The sequence below is a fragment of the Neurospora hispaniola genome (genome assembly GCF_033458365.1).
Source record: "Neurospora hispaniola strain FGSC 10403 chromosome Unknown B0T23scaffold_5, whole genome shotgun sequence".
Taxonomy (NCBI): Eukaryota; Fungi; Ascomycota; class Sordariomycetes; order Sordariales; family Sordariaceae; genus Neurospora; species Neurospora hispaniola.
Genome location: NW_026944410.1, coordinates 400,550 through 415,741, shown reverse-complemented (window position 1 = coordinate 415,741; position 15,192 = coordinate 400,550). Strand labels below are relative to the sequence as shown.

The 15,192-nt window shown below is 34.6% G+C and overlaps 2 protein-coding genes across 2 annotated transcripts; one reads left to right on the top strand and one right to left on the bottom strand.

Annotated features, from left to right (window-relative positions):
* The first annotated feature begins 217 nt into the window (after nucleotides 1-217).
* B0T23DRAFT_381361 (uncharacterized protein) lies at nucleotides 218-2,815 on the top strand. The gene has a single exon (XM_062837258.1). The coding sequence runs from the start codon at nucleotides 616-618 to the stop codon at nucleotides 2,680-2,682; it is 2,067 nt and encodes a 688-aa protein (XP_062691430.1). The 5' UTR covers nucleotides 218-615; the 3' UTR covers nucleotides 2,683-2,815.
* B0T23DRAFT_420781 (iron permease FTR1/Fip1/EfeU) lies at nucleotides 2,805-4,593 on the bottom strand. The gene is made up of 2 exons (XM_062839743.1): nucleotides 3,523-4,593; nucleotides 2,805-3,465 (listed from the first exon to the last, which is right to left on the bottom strand). The coding sequence occupies exons 1-2, from the start codon at nucleotides 4,329-4,331 to the stop codon at nucleotides 3,009-3,011; spliced, it is 1,266 nt and encodes a 421-aa protein (XP_062691429.1). The 5' UTR covers nucleotides 4,332-4,593; the 3' UTR covers nucleotides 2,805-3,008.
* Nucleotides 4,594-15,192: the final 10,599 nt, after the last annotated feature.

The window sequence follows — 15,192 nt, the reverse complement described above, 5'->3', positions numbered from 1 at the left end:
GATTGATTGATTTTGGGTCTACAGCATCTATAAATACAAAGCAAACAACAACGAGAAACGTGTGGAAAGGGGTTTGTGATGAACAAGACATGGTTCCAGATCCGATCTCGGAAGACCCCAGATGCCCCGGATTGGACCTGTAGAGTTACTTATAGCACTAACAATTTCGCCTCCTGCATCACTAGCCGCTTCACAATGAACTGATACAGAATTAAGACTTGACAACAACTCCAAGGACATCCACATTCTTGTTTCTCTGGTGAAAGAGCTGGAACTGTGGCGGTTTCGTCTCTGTGAATCACAAGTGAGTAAAAATATAAAGCGTCACGGTCGATCAAGTTATGATTCATCTCATAATGTCATGTACTGTCTTGTTTCGTCAGCCGGTTAGCGTAAAGATTTGTGACGCGAACCATTCTGGCTGATCACGTAATCTTCAATATCAGATATCGACACCTGCTTGAAGTGGAAGTGTAGAGCTCGTCAACTCACCTTCCAGGAAGAACTCTCAAATTGATCAGTCTTAATTGAGTTCCCTTTCAATGGATGTGTGAAGGGTTGATATAAGCGCGACACCACCAACTGGATTAAAGGCCCTCTCATCCCAAGCCCATCATGTCAACACCCATCAACGGCGTCGGCGGTACCGACCTAGAAATCATCGAAATCGTTCCCAACGGCGACATAATCCTCGACGTAACCTTTGAGACCTCCAAACCCGTCATCCTCGCCGCCAAGAAAGCCTTTGCCGCCTTCTCCTCCCGACCAACTCCTCGGACCAGCAAGGCAACAATACCCGGACAAGGACCCGCAAAGACGCCAGTCAGACCACCGAGACCACCGCCCAAGCCCAGAGAAAGAGTTGGTTTCCGTGTTCATCTGTCTGTCCTGAAAGAGCAGTCGCCCTACTTTGCCCGTTTGCTCTCAGACACGCGTTTTGCCGAGGCCAAAGCTGTTGAAGCGGCTCTGGCTAAGCTTTCGCTGGAAAACATTAGTCCTGGCGAGGCGGACTGGACGCAGCTCCCACGGGTGAGCATTAGAGAAGATGACGAGGCTACGCAGAGTGCGGAGATGAGGTATATCTTTCATGATTTGCTGTATATACTACATCATGGGAGGGTACCGCCGCCGGCAGATGAGACATCGGCGGAACCTCCAGCAGAAGTAACACCACCAGAACCCACAGCAGCAGCACCGACACCAAAACCAGTAGTATCCAAACCGGCAGCAACAACGAAAGAACAAAAACCAGGCCAAAAACTACCAACCAAGACACCAGCCAAAGGAACCCAATCAAACGGCCTCAGAAAGCCTCTAGACAAAACATCACAAAAGGGACAACCAAAGCCGACGCTACAAAAGCCAGAAACGCCAGACGAACCAGTCACCACCGAACTAGCACCAACAGCACCCCCCCTGACAATCCCCTACCTAACCACCCTCTCCCTCCTCGCCGACCGTTTCTCCTGCACCCCCTCCCTCTCCCGTCTCCCTTCTTCTTCCCAGACCCCCTTAAAATGGCCCGCGACACCCACCCGCCTCACCAAAGACCAAGACGGCCACGCCCTCACTTTTGCGGGTGAAGAACTCTTGCGCCAAAAAATCTTGGTCTCCTGGCTTCTCGACCTCCCACTCAAGTTCCAATCCGCCACCCGCGAATTAATCCTGTACGGATCCCGCCGCTGGACCCTTTCCGCTTCCCCTGAAGATTCCGATTCCGAATCCGACTACACCTCTTCTGATCCTAACCCTGTCCCTAACTCTCACCCTGAGAAATACACTGGAAATAAATACAAACACAAATACAAAGCAAAATGGTGGTCCCTCCCCGACCTCCTCGAAGACGAACTTTCCTACCGACGCACCTGCCTCCTTTCCGTCTTGGCATCCATCCCCCGCCACTTTTTACGGTTATACATCGTCCGCCCCCCACAGACCCGGTCCATTGTTACCAGCAGTGCGGGAATAGGATCAAGCTTCACATCCAACGCCGCCTCGGCCTTACAAGCCGCCGCACAAGGTCGTCAATGCAAACTAGGTTACGAGAGCAGCGCCAGCTGCGATTCTTACCAGTTAGGCGAGATGATTCGGTTTCTCTGCACCAAGGGACTTTTGGCCCTTGTCGACTTTAGTCCGTCGAGTTTCGATCGGGCTATTACCCAATATGATGGCGGCGGGGAGAATCCGCTTGCCAAAGTGGATGGACATAACCCGGGTATGGGCGTGGTGTTTGGACCCCCTAAACATTCCTCTGGCATTAGAGGGGAGAATAATGACCTGGGCGGCATCTCAACAATGGAAATCAACCATTTCGTGGCGATTTTACGACAGTGTCCGAGTTATCAGATTGATCGACATCATACGAACTGCGGATTAAGGACGAGGATGTTGCCGGTTTTGGATTACGTGCAGGCTATGTTGAATAGCGAGGTGGTGCTCGTCAAGAGGGCGGATTGGGAGAAGAGGAGGGAGGAAGTTAGTTGGGTTAGTTTGGTGGAGAGACGGCAGGAGGAAGGGGAAGATGGTGGCAGAGGAGAAAAAGGGAAAAATAGGGTGTTTAGGTTCACTAGAACGCTGGCGGCGGATCCGAGAATGAGATATAATAGCACGCTGGGGACGAGCAAGATGGCCATGGAACTGTTTCTGGCTGATGAGTGGGATTGGACGGCGGAGGAGTATTGAGGACGTTATGTTGTTGGTCCAAGTTGCATCAGTTGGCGTTTAGATGGCGGCATATTGCTTGATCAAAAGCGGTCTTACATAACCAGTGAAATAGATAAAGTATAGAAGCGAGCAAGATGCCATCCGAATGTTACCTCACCGCGGGACTTGTATCTGGTCTAGTGAAGCACAGGGAGGTCACTGATGAGCCATCTCAACTGTCTTGAAAAATCCTTTTTTTACCTTCTCCTTGCATCAATATCGGTAACTCCTCTTCATTATCTTCTTCTGTGTTACGCGCGCGGCGGCTTACTGCCTTGCGATACTACTTGATACAGACATCCCCTTCAAGCTCTGCCCTTCTTCCAGCTCAACCTGCCAAAAAGGCTACCCTTCTCGCTGCCATCTTCGACCTGAGTCTTCTGCGGGATCAACGGCCATTTCCCCTTCACCTCGCGGTATCTCATGACGAGGAACGACACAATGACGACCAGCCAGTAGAGGTCGTATCCGATGACGGACCCGTATGTTGCCGAGTTGGTCCAGCCGAAGATGGCGTTGAAGATGCCCCAACCGCCTCCACCGTTCACCTGCGGGCTACAACAGTCGACATGCCAGACAGATTTGTCAATATCGTAAGATCCAGGGCCGCTACCGAGTTCGATGGCATCACTTCCGACGGCTTTGGCCCATTGCTGACTCTCCAAGGCCCAGATTGCGCGAGAGAAGAGGCCGGCTGCGACGAGGTAGAGGAGGGATGTCGAGAGGACGAGGAAGAGTTGCAACTTGGTTGAGGATCCGAATCTGTGAACCGCCTCGTTAGTTACCGCTCAAGCTGACGATGGGGGGAATGAAACTCACTTATACAGAACCACCCCCACCAAAGATCCCACGATAACGCCAACAATAGCAGGAATCGGAATCGAAGTCGCCGGCGCCGCGAACGACACACCAGCAACAAAGACAATCGCCTCCACGCCCTCTCTCAGGACTGTCACGAACGGCAGGATAAACATGACATATCGTTCCATCCACGCCTTGCACTTGACCCACCATCCACGTTCTCTTTCCACGGTCTCCCCTCGCTCCATATCTTCCTCGCCCCCGGCAACTCTCCCACCCTTTGACTTCTTGTTCTTCTCCTTCCCCTCCATAGCTTTAATCATCTTGCCCCTCCACTTCTCCTTCATCCTGCCCACTCGCAACAGCGCCGCGCCCACCACACTGATAATCACGCTCGCCAAGAGACAAAATGCTCCTTCCCAGTTGAGCTCGGCGCCCGAGCTCTCCCACTTGTTGACGCCAAGAGTGTAGAAGACGCCGATGACGGCGCCGCCGATGGCGATGCACAGGATGAAGCCGAGGACGGTACCAAGGAGGATTTGGCGGCGGAGTGCATTGTACACACGGAGATCCACAACCACGGGTTGTTGTGGTGAATCGGAGTTGTTGTTGTTGTTGGTGGAGGAGGGAGGTTTGAGTTCATCATCATCAGCAGCGGCAGCGGCAGCGGTGGTGGCGGCGGCACGGCTTATTGCCTCTGCTGGAGATGATGACGATGGGGAGGCAAGGGTTTGCTTGAGGAAGACGAGGAGGACCGAGACGATGATGGATGTCTCGATGGTCTCGCGGAAGACGAGGAGGAAGATGGGGACGGAGAAGAGTTGCATGTTGGCTTGGCTTGGCTGTCTTCAGGTCTGCAGCAGGCTGAGACGGGCGGGTGGTTGGTTCCCTTGAAGGGCAAGAAGAGAAGTGGTTGGAGAAGAAGACGGATGTTGGAGGTGGTGATGGAAGCAACTGACTGAACTGAAAAAAAGGACGATCAAGTGGCAGAGGTAACACTACCTACTTCTAGACTTGGTCTAGTCTAGTGTACCTCGAGGTGGTACTTCCTGTTTCACCCGATAAATGGAAAAGGAATAGTCACGGTCTACCAGTCATGACCCCACAGCTGGCCGCCCCCCTCAACTGGCCACATCCCCAGCCATAACCAGTAGTCGGATAACATTGAAAATTGGCTATTTTTGCAGCGATTTCAACCGTTTGAGATGTTTATTGATTAATCCTGATGCTCATGAATGGTCTGGAGTATTGACTCAACAGCTTTCTCGATGGGTTGTAGTGATGACGACGTTGTCGTTACTGTAGCAATCCGCTGGCGCTTGGGGGCTTGCTTTGAGGCTTTACGAGCTTCGATTATATTTTTTATACGTGTAAATTTATTATTACCCCCTTTTTTAACCTTCCTTTTACCCTTTGGCTTTTGTAATTCTAGTTTGGTTTGTAAATATTGAATTTGGTGATCTTTAGCGGCGAGCTTAGCGTTTTTATTATTAAGCGCCTTGGTTGCTTTGGTGTAGATAGTCTGGATATTACGGTTAATAGTAGTTAATTTGTTGTGAATGTTTTCTAATATATCCTTGGATTTTTGGGGAGTTTTGAAAATGTAGTTAACTTTAGATATTTCGTTTTTGGGTAGCGTTTTGGGTGGTGATGGTTGGAGGGGGAGGGTATTGTTATTGATAATTGCTTTAGGGTTGTTAAGAATAACGGATTTGTTTATTGGTTATATTCTTGTTTTTTTGAACTTTAATTTAAGGTTTTTAGAATTTACACTTTATTGTGAAGTTTTTTGATAATATTGGAGAAATTGTTGTTAATTTATTAGCGTTAATGTTGGAAAGGAGGTAAAGTTTTTAATTGAATTTTTGAAATATAATTTAACGGTAGTAAATACGGATTTATTAAGCGGTTGAGTTTTATAGGATGTATGAGGAGGTAAAAAGAGTAGTTGAATGTTGTGTTGAAATGTTTTAATAATAAAATTGTTAGATAAATGATTTGTGTTACGGTACGTAGACTGGGCAAGTGGCTGGCACTACTAATCTAACGAATGTAATAAATAATTAACTATAGGGAGTAAAAGGGAAGAAGAAGTGCTAGCTCTGGCTAGCACGGTTAAATATAGGAAGGAAGTGGGTCCCGAGAAGGGATGTACTTAATTAGACAATACGGGTAGATACAATAAGAATATACTTAATTAGAAGGTTTAAATAGGAGTACGGACTATATAGGTAGTCTTAGTAACTAATCTAGCTTAGCTATAATATTACCCCCCCGCGGAAAAAAGACTCAAACTTAAAGTCGACTAGAAATAGTAAAATCCTCTATTATTATAAAAATCTACGTAAAAACTATTAAAGTCCCTAATACCGTAAAACCTTAATTCCCAATCCGTATCGTTAGTACAATTCAATCCAAATCACAACTCCATCTAACTAATCCATCGCTATAATATATACACTCCAACTTGCGCTCGAAGTCTTCTAACGAATAAAACGCGTAAGAATTGTAATTTAAAATAGAATCGTTATTATTATTATTATTATTATTATATAAAATTATAACAGTATTAAATTAAGTACAAGAAATTAAGGTTGAAGGAACCGTAGCCGTAGTACTAGGAATAGGAGGTAGAGCTTTATTAGAAACTATATAAGTAAATTTAATTAAATTTAATATATTTTGAATAACATTGACGTTTATAGTATCCCTATTCTTATAATTAGCACCGTATTTACTAAAGAAGTAAATAAATCCGAAAACCTCTTTCAATTTATTAATATAATTTATATAAATAGTTAGCTAGGGACGGATTTATAGTGCGTACTTATATATCTCTTTATTAAAAACCTAACGAAGGAGAAAGATCTTTACGGGTTCAAACTAAGAGTTAATTTGAATTTTATAGAAGAGACGTTTAAATTTAATAATAAAAATACTAAAGGTATTGTCGCCCTATTAGAGAACGTATAAAGCGGTTTTAATTTATTAAATTTTATTAGGATTATTGTAAATATAGATTAATTAATTAAAAAAGACTTAAGGGTTGAAAACGCTACTCTCGGAGGATTGAATCAACTATAGTATAACCAAAGCCTAAATCTTTCCCTTAAACCGGGAATAAATATAAAAGAATTATATTTTAATATTACTAATAATTTTATTATTAAATCTAAGCTTAGTGCGGATTATAGGCAATTAAATTTTAAAAGAAAAATTAATTCTAATAAACTTATTAGTATTGGGCAACTTTATTTTAAGAATAAGATTTTTATTAATAGTCTTAACTAAAAGAGAGAATTTTTCGTTTAAGAGATTAAAATTATTATGTAAAGTACAAATTTTACTATTATAATTCTAAAGTATTTACTCTAGGGAGATTTAGTCAGCCATAATAATAATTTTTAAGAGTAATAGGTTAATGAAAAGTTATTGCGTAAATAGGTATAAAATAGCTATAATTAATTAAATAAGAAAATAAGAATTATCGAATTAAAGAAGAGAATAAATAAATACCTTCGAATAGGGGTAAATTGAATTACTAAAGGTTAAAGGCGGTAAAGGGAATATTAAATATAATTTAAAGAAATTATAGAAGTAAATAGTTAAAATGATTATTAACCCAATTAAATAATTAATAATATAATTTAATAAGGTATAAAAATAGAAAAATGAAAAATCCGGATTCTAGACCGCTCCGCTAACGCAGCGAACCTTAAAGTCACATATAATCCTCCGCTTTTAATTATAAACTTACTAATACTCCGATGACGTAGTCCACGTAATACCTTACGTATCTCGCATTAGGGCTAACCCAATCGGGCAGCGGGCGCTTCGTTCAATTACGTATAGAAATCGGGTTCTATCGGTCGGATAAGAGTTAATATAATATAGCTTTGCTCTGGGCGGTACCGATTAAAAAGAGAGAAATTATAATCGCTAATTAATTAAGCGCACTCGACTAATTAAAAAAGGGATAATTAATTAAGTATTATAGTACATAGACTAAGTAAGTAGTTAATACTATTAATTTAACGAATATAATAAATGTTACGAGCGACGTGGTCACGAGAGACAAAGCTAAACACGTTGATTCCCAGGTCTATAGTAGAATTATAAGATGGGGAAGAAAGAGGAAACGTATAAAGGCGCGCCTAGCGTCTAGGGTTTTAACTCGAGACCTAAGTGGTTAATGCACGCGGCCTGGTGCCTGCCACCAGGCTACTAGTCGTGCTATGTTAGGATTGGAACCTATCCGCTAGTGTTGTAATATTACCCCCCCGGTATAAAAAGATTCGTCCCGAATCGTGCAAAAACGTACAGAAAGCTATTATATATATAAAGTAGGTCCCCGTCCCCTTTTTCTAACCGAAAAAACACAAAAACAAAAAAGGTCGCCGTTGCCTTAGCTCGAATACGGTTGCTTTCCAAATAGAGGGGGGGTATCCTCGGACTTCTAATTAATTAATTGGTTCCGGGCCCCTACGCTATTACTAATTACGTTAATTATCTACTACAATATATTAAATATTTATTTTTATAATTATATTTAAATAAGCCCTTACGTACAATATCCTCTTCTATTAAAAATTAATTATTTCTTTACTCCTATATATTTCCTAATCCGCCGTACACCCTTCTTTACAAATACATTATTATTATTATAATCCTCTTTAAACCGGTCCTCTTCTACCGTTTATAATTAGTAATTGAATTAAATTGGGGGTCCCGGTTATTTAGAGTACTAATTATAGAATACTTTAAATAAGCGTACCGAATTTTTAAAACCTTTTACGTTGTAATATATTGGGTCTAAATCGTACCTTCGCTAATTCACCTAATATTAGAGTTTTTTATAATATATTTTCGATATTAGAATATCTTTAACTTCCTATTCGATATTATTCTTTATATATTTTCTTATAAGCTCTTTTAATTATTATTTTAGTAGTAAATTATTTAAATATTTCCTTAAACAGTCTATATAGAAAACGTCTATCCTTTTCTAATTTTCTAGTATTTTAAAGTAATATAAGTATTTATACTTTTTCTTAATTTTAAACTATTAATTAATTAATAGGAAGTTTAATTTATAGTTAGGGTAGTCGGTTAATTTATTACGCTTAATAATGAACATTTTATCACCGATATTAAAATTAGGTATTTATTAGTATTAATTAATTTATTTTACTATTCTCTCCTATATTATAATAATGAATTTCTAGGCCTTCGTAATGTGTTTTTATATCCTTTTTACTATTTTTTAAACTTTCCTGCGGTTAAATTATTTTCGAACCGTTAAACGCGTTAAATCCGACTATATTTCCTAATTTAAAGTATTTAGTATAAGGAAGCCCCTTAATACTTCGTAGGGTTATATACCTCCTAGACTATTATACAATATATTTATTTAAATTGTATTTATAACCAATATTATATTTAACTAATTATTTTAGAAATAATTTACGAAGGGTCGTAATTTCTAATCTAAGTATTTATTTATGTTTTTAATTTACCCCACCATTTAATTATACCCTAATAAAACTAATTTCTATTTAATAGCTAGGATCTTCGTAAATTCATCTATAAAATTAGCAATAAACTACGGACCTTAATCTAATACAATCTCCTTTAGTAAGCTATACACTTAATATAGGCCTTTATAATATATTCGGACTACATTACACATTATTATAATAGCGAAATATAATATTATCTAAGTGGTTTTACTTAACCGGTCGATTATTACTAATATATTATTAAAACTCCGCTTATTTTTCAATATTAATTTAAAATCTATTATAAAGTAGTACTAAAATTAATTTATTAGTAGTAAGGGGTATAGCTAACTTAGTATTTTATTGTACGGAACCTTCGAAGTATAATATATTAAATAGTTAGTAATGTATTAATCTATATTTCCTATTATATCCAACTATTAATATTATATAGTAATTAATTGTCGTATTTCATTATAATTAGGGTAGACTATAGTAATCTTCGTATATAATTCGTATATTACTCTCGCTCTTAGTATTCTAAAAAGTACTATTAATTTATTATACTATATTAGAATTTTATTAGCAATAAATTAATACCTATTTTCCCTCCAACGAATTATATTTCAATAGATTTTTAATTCGATATTAATCTTATTTTCTAAAATTAAATAATCTATTAAAATATATCCCTCGAGGAGTTCCTCCCCCTTAGCCGTACAAACTTCCGGATTGATTTTTATAATTATAATATTAAGGGCTATAATAACGGGTAGTACGTTTATACTAATAGTAGAGACTATTAGTAGGTTATCGGAGTGTGTTATAGTACTATCGTCGAGGGTCTTAAAGATGCGGATAGTCCGGTAAGCTTCCTATTTAGCCTTTTGAATCTTAAGATCCTCGGACTTCCTAGAGAGTATATTAGCAGTCCTATTATTTTTACTTAACCAATATAAAATTATAAAGTAGTACTAGGTTAGAAATTCGGCCTACTTGTTAGGAGGCTAAGAACTCGTACACAGAGGCACCTCAGCGGCTGCTACTCCCCTTCGTCAATAGAAGCGTAGGATTATTTATAATAACGCCTATATCGGGTCGGACCTATAGGAAAGATAATCCGGTACCGCGCTAAAGCGCTAAACTAGTATAAAGCTCTATAATATTCGTTAACAGAGGAATAGAGTTTGTATAGGTATAAAAGAGGTTTAATAGAGTATATTTTATTATAATTAGTAATTATTAATATATTTTTAAATTAACTCCTAATTTACCGTCCCCTACATATAACTACAATTATAATTACCTTAACCTACCTTTCACTTACATTCCTAATAAATTAATAGCTCTTCCTCTAGGAATTAAATTAATATTATTAAAATATATATATATAGCGGCCGGTCTATCTCTCGTACCGCCGAGGCTACTCCTTATCCCTTTCGTACTACTACCCTTATAATTACTATAATTAAAACAATCTAACCCCCTCTACTCTTATTATAATAATACTAATTTATTATAAAATTTATTAAAAAAAATAGTAACGAAAACTACCCTTCTACACTACTTTAAACTCCCCGTTCGTACCCCTAAATTTCGGAAACCAATAAATTCGTACGTAAATAATAATTATTCGAATTTCAATTCACTATAATTAAACTCCTCCTTAATTACTTTCCTTCGTATATATTTTAATAAGAATAATTTATATTTGTAGGCCTTACCGAATAAAATTTAATAAAAAATTACCCTCCTATCCCTACCGGGTTCTACTATTAAAATTACCTTTTCTATAATTAAATTTGTATTTCTACTATATTTCCCTTTACTACCCCTTCGTTAATAGTTATTACTATAATTACCCTTTTATTAACTACGGCTACGCTGGTCCATACTAAGTACCGTCCTAAATATAATATTATTAAATTTACTAGCGAAAGTTTCTTATAACTATAGAATTACTTTTATAATATTAATATATATTTTTAAGAATACTCCTATACTTCCCTCTTATTCGCTATTAATTATATTAAAAGTAATTCTAAAAATATATAAATTAAATATATATTAATTTTCTATAGTAAGCTTAAGTATAATATTATTTATAATATATTTACGTAGAGTAATTTCCGTACTTTCTTAAAGATTAAATATAATAATAATATTTAGGCTATTGAATAATCCGCTTTTAATAAGTTCGAATATATATAGTAAGGCGCCTCGGAGACTATTTGTATTTTTTATAATTACTATTATACCGAAGAATTCAATTTATTATACAATTAACCGGAATATATTCGGATTGTTATTTAAATTAATTAATTACGCCCCCTCTTTAAATAAAGTATCCTTTCGACGGCCGGTATTAATATAATAAATAAAATAGTAACGTATACAGAATAATTAGAAGGTTTAGAAAATATTAAACTATTTATATTGTATTACTAATATTAAATATTTTTAAAGTATAATCTATTATCTTCTTTATTTTCGTACCCTTTTACCTCCTTTTTAAATATTCCTTTATAATCGTCCTATAGTAATAACCCCTCCGATTTTCCCTATTACCCCCCTACTACTTTTTAAATAAATCCTAATTTTATTTATTCCCTTTATTATTAGAAAAGTTATATATATAATTAGTATACCTAATTGAAACTACTAAATACTTATTATAAATATAATATAATAGGTTATTTTGTAGTAATATATTTAAATTAAGTCTATTATAATTATAATTAAGTTAATTATTTAGTATAGAATTATTTTATCCCTATAGGTACCCCCTTATATAGAGCGAATATTAAACCGATTGCGGTTAGAATAATAATTATAACTGCTTAGGATAATACGGGTAAATTATAAATATATTTAGAAACGAGGTTGTTAATAAAGATTTATAGAAATTAATAGAATATATAAAGGTTAATAAATTCGGACGCGGAATTAAACTTAATTAGTAGGTATTTATTTCTATTAAATATAAAAATTAATCTAATACCCTATTATTTTATTAACTTCTCCCTTTAATTTATTCTTATATATAGTATAATTACCTATTTTATTAAAATATATAATTCCTATAGTATTAAATAAATAAAGTAAATTATATTTATTATAATTAAATCCCTAACCGTAGAAATTATCTTTAATTACTTTTAATTCTATAAATAGAATTCTAATATTAATTAATAGTAATGGTTATTTTAATTTTATATTAAAGCCGGCAATCTTATATTAAATATAGTACTAGCAAAGGAAATATACAATGTTACAACCGTTTTAGTAGGGCTATAGTAGGATGTAATTCTATTATTAAACTCTCGGGAAATAGTAAAGGTAAAAGAGGGTTTCCACCCTCCCGTACACACGAATATCCTATTCGAAATCCCCTCTTCTTTAGTATTAGAACTTATAACCCTACCTATTGTAGTAGAATCGGCCGAATCGCTTCCAATTCCTACCCCCCTAATAAAAATTTTTCGAATAATATTTAATAGCGTTTACCCTACTCTAATACCCCCTATAGAACTAGTACTATTATAACCCTTAAAATTACTAAAGGAAATAAAAGGCAAGCCCGCCGTCCCCGAGCCAATTATCCCGCCGGAATATAAAAAATTCTAATTAGTATTTAAAACTTTTATTATATTCCTATTCTAATATAATTAATTAGAGTATTATATTAATTTAATCGAGGGAGAATCGGCGCTTTAGGGACTAATTTATACGTTGAATATTAAGGAATTAGAAATATTATACGAATAATTAATAGAAATATTTTAAAAAAGGTAGATTTATCCCTCTATTAATCCAATAGGTACTTCTATTATCTTTATTTTAAAGAAGGGTAGAAAATTAAAATTCTATATTAATTTTAGGGCGTTAAATAAAATTATAAAAAAAAATCGGATAGCGTTACCCCTTATTTAAAAGATTCTAAATTGGTTATTATTAATTAAAATCTTTATAAAATTAAATTTAAAGGACGTATACTATAAAATTCGGATTCGAAAGGGAAATAAAGAGAAGACGGCGTTTCGTACAAAGTACGGGCACTATAAATTCTTAATTATACTAATAGGATTAGTGAACGTATTAATAATATTTTAAATATATATTAATAATATATTAATGGGACTAATAAATACTATATATATTATTTACTTTAATAATATCCTAATTTATAGTAAAAACGAAGAAAATTATATTAACTATATTAAAAAAGTCCTTTAATAGTTATAAAATCGTAACCTCTATATAAACCTAAATAAATACGAATTTTATATAAAGCGAATATTATTCCTAAGATATATTATTTCCCCGGAAGGTATAGTAATAAATTTAGAGAAAGTAATAGTAATAGTAGAATAGGAAATTCTAATAAACGTTTATAATATTTAAATCTTCCTAAAGTTTATAAAATTCTATTAATACTTTATAATATTATATTCTAAAGTAACTATACTCTTAATAGAATTACTAAAGGGGGATAAACGGAAATTGTTCGAATTTACAAAGGAAGTAGAAAAAGTATTCGTGGAATTTAAAAAATAGTTTTAGGAAATTCCTATATTATACTACTTCGACCCAGCGTTACAAATCTGAATAGAAATAGACGTATTAGACTTTATAATCGGGGTAGTTCTTATATAATTATATAATAATAAATAGCACCCGGTAATTTTCTTTTTAAAGAAGAAATTGCCGGAGGAAATTAAATATAAAATTAGGGATAAAGAATTATTAATAGTCGTAGGAGTTTAAAAGTATAAAAGTAATACCTATTATATATAAATAAACCGTTCCTAATAATTACGGATTATTTAAATTTATAATATTTTTAAAAAAAGGAATAGGTTAATACGAAGTAGAATTAGTAGGTATTAAAATTAATAATATATAATTTTAGGATTAAATATTATTCGGGAAAATTAAATTTAATAGATAGGTTATTAAAGAAATTATAATTATAAAGAGAAAGATAGGAGGTAGGGGGCAATTACCTATTGATAAAAGTTATTAAAAGGGGCGAAAAGAAAAGTCGAATAATAAAAGAAAATTAAATAGTAAAGGCGTTAATAAAATAAGTAATTTTAATTAGAAAGGAGATTTAGAGGACGGTAGTAGAAGAGAGGGAATAATAATAAAATATAGGCGAAATAAAAGAGGATTAAACGTCGGAGGATAAAAGGGTCGAATTATAAAAAGAAAAGTAAAATTTATAGGGGGAGAGCGAATTAAATAGGGAGGAGAAGAAGTAAAAAGGAATTGGGAATAATAATAAAGAAGATAAAATAGTAAGGAAGAGGGTAAAATTCGTAAGTAAAACCGCTACTAAATTAGGGAGGGAGGACGAAAGTATTATTATAAAAAATATAGGCGGGTATATAATAGTAATAAAGGTATAGAAGAACGAAAAGTAATTACTACTATTAGAATAATAATTATTAGAAATATAGAAAAAGGACCTATTTATTATTAAGGAAATATAGAAGAATAATAAAGGAAGGAGATAGGTAAAGAATTAAAAAATAGGGAAAAATAGAATTCTATAGTATTAATACTAAATTTATATCCTAGAACGGATATAGGCCGAACTACTCTACGCCTACTACAATATAATAATAATAGAATACTTAAACTAAAAGAAAATATTAAAATATATTAATTAATTCTATTATTAACTTACTATTATAACCAACGTTGAATTATACGTCCGTAAATATTTAATATACTAGAAAATTAAATTTCATAATTACTAATTATATAAATTATTAGGATTGTTACTTATTCTTACTATCCTTTAATAAAATATTTTATATAATTTTATTACTAGAATACTAAAATTATTCGACCCCGTATTTAATTAGACTTATAATACAATTTTTATTATTATTAACTATTTTACTAAGTACGTCTTATATATCCCTATATAGAAAATAATTAATGTTCGGCAATTTATATTCCTCTTTTAATAAAACGTCTTCTAATAATTTAACCTCCTAGATTTAATTATATTAGATAGAGGCAACCTTTTTACAAACTAATTTTAAAAGATTTACTATAAACTCCTAAATATTTATAAATGCCTTAATACGGCCTAATACCCCTAAATAGACGGATAAATAGAGAAGTAAAACTAGAATTTAGAATTATACTTCTAAATCTTCTATAATATAGAATAAAT